We start from the raw sequence: 1,368 nt of genomic DNA on the forward strand, positions 1-1,368 counted from the left end.
TAACTCCTTAACGTTATATGAAAATATCTTCGTGTAGGATACTCTGCTGCTTTCCCTTTATAGACAGTCCCCTAAAGACTGTCTCTACTAGAGGGCATAGTCCCCTCCCCCTCCTCACTCTCTATAGAGCACAGAGCAGGGCCTCGAGTGTGTGTTTTTCTCTCAATAATTCCATTTTTCTGTGCAGGTGTACTATGCCAAAAAGAAGCGACGGGCACAACAAAACCAAGGGGATGACTCATCTCACAAAAAGGAGAGAAAATTGTACAACGATGGCTATGATGATGATAACCACGATTATATTATCAAGAATGGTGAAAAATTCCTTGATCGGTATGAAATTGACTCTCTCATTGGAAAAGGTTCCTTTGGACAAGTGAGTTCTGGTTTCAAATAATATGACTTTTAATCAATCTAATCCATTATGTCAATATATGATGATTTATGTACTTAATTGGAAATGTCTTTACTAGGTTGTGAAAGCTTTTGACCATGAGGAACAATGTCATGTTGCAATCAAAATCATTAAAAACAAGAAACCATTCCTCAACCAAGCTCAGATTGAGGTAAAGCTCCTTGAAATGATGAACAAGGCTGATGTGGACAACAAATATTATATAGGTACGTTATTTTCTGACGATTTACTGTTTATGGTTAGACTTTTAGCCACAATGTTTCCAGATTTTAGTCTGAGGTTTTGAGAGCAGTTGCACTTTATTCCTGGACCCTCAAAAATCGATTTACAACAGCGCAGTACTTTTGTACTTACTTCCTTTTCTTTTTTCCAGTGAGACTGAAGCGACATTTTATGTGGCGTAATCACCTTTGTCTAGTCTTTGAATTACTGTCGTACAATTTGTATGATCTATTGCGAAATACTAATTTTCGTGGAGTGTCCTTGAACTTAACGCGAAAATTTGCGCAGCAGTTATGCACTGCATTACTATTTCTTTCAACCCCAGAGCTCAATATAATTCACTGTGACCTCAAGCCAGAGAATATTTTGCTGTGCAATCCTAAAAGGTCAGCAATCAAAATTGTGGACTTTGGTAGCTCATGTCAATTGGGGCAGAGGGTAAGTAAAATAAAATATCTTAACTGTATTTTGTACATTTGGATACACTTGATAAGTTTTTCATAAAATTGTATTCTTTGTTTAAATTTAGATATATCAATATATACAGTCTCGGTTTTATCGTTCGCCTGAGGTACTTCTAGGCATTTCTTATGACTTGGCTATTGACATGTGGAGTCTTGGCTGTATATTAGTAGAAATGCATACCGGGGAACCATTGTTCAGTGGCGCCAATGAGGTATATTCCCTTAATGCATCTTTATCTATCTTATTTTCCTCTTATACTGCATGTA

At 36.8% G+C, this 1,368-nt stretch overlaps 1 protein-coding gene across 1 annotated transcript; it reads left to right on the forward strand.

The window, feature by feature from the left end:
* Positions 1 to 187: 187 nt before the first annotated feature.
* Positions 188 to 1,313, forward strand: LOC127752025 (serine/threonine-protein kinase minibrain; the record flags this gene model as incomplete). The annotated part of the gene is given in 4 exon segments (XM_052276488.1): positions 188 to 376; positions 474 to 621; positions 789 to 1,075; positions 1,167 to 1,313. Coding segments are annotated over 4 exon segments (771 nt in total), but the record flags the coding sequence as incomplete, so codon positions are not given.
* Between the last annotated feature and the right edge of the window lie 55 nt (positions 1,314 to 1,368).

This window comes from Frankliniella occidentalis, unplaced genomic scaffold, assembly GCF_000697945.3.
Source record: "Frankliniella occidentalis isolate FOCC.00 unplaced genomic scaffold, Focc_3.1 Scaffold3110, whole genome shotgun sequence".
NCBI lineage: Eukaryota > Metazoa > Arthropoda > Insecta > Thysanoptera > Thripidae > Frankliniella > Frankliniella occidentalis.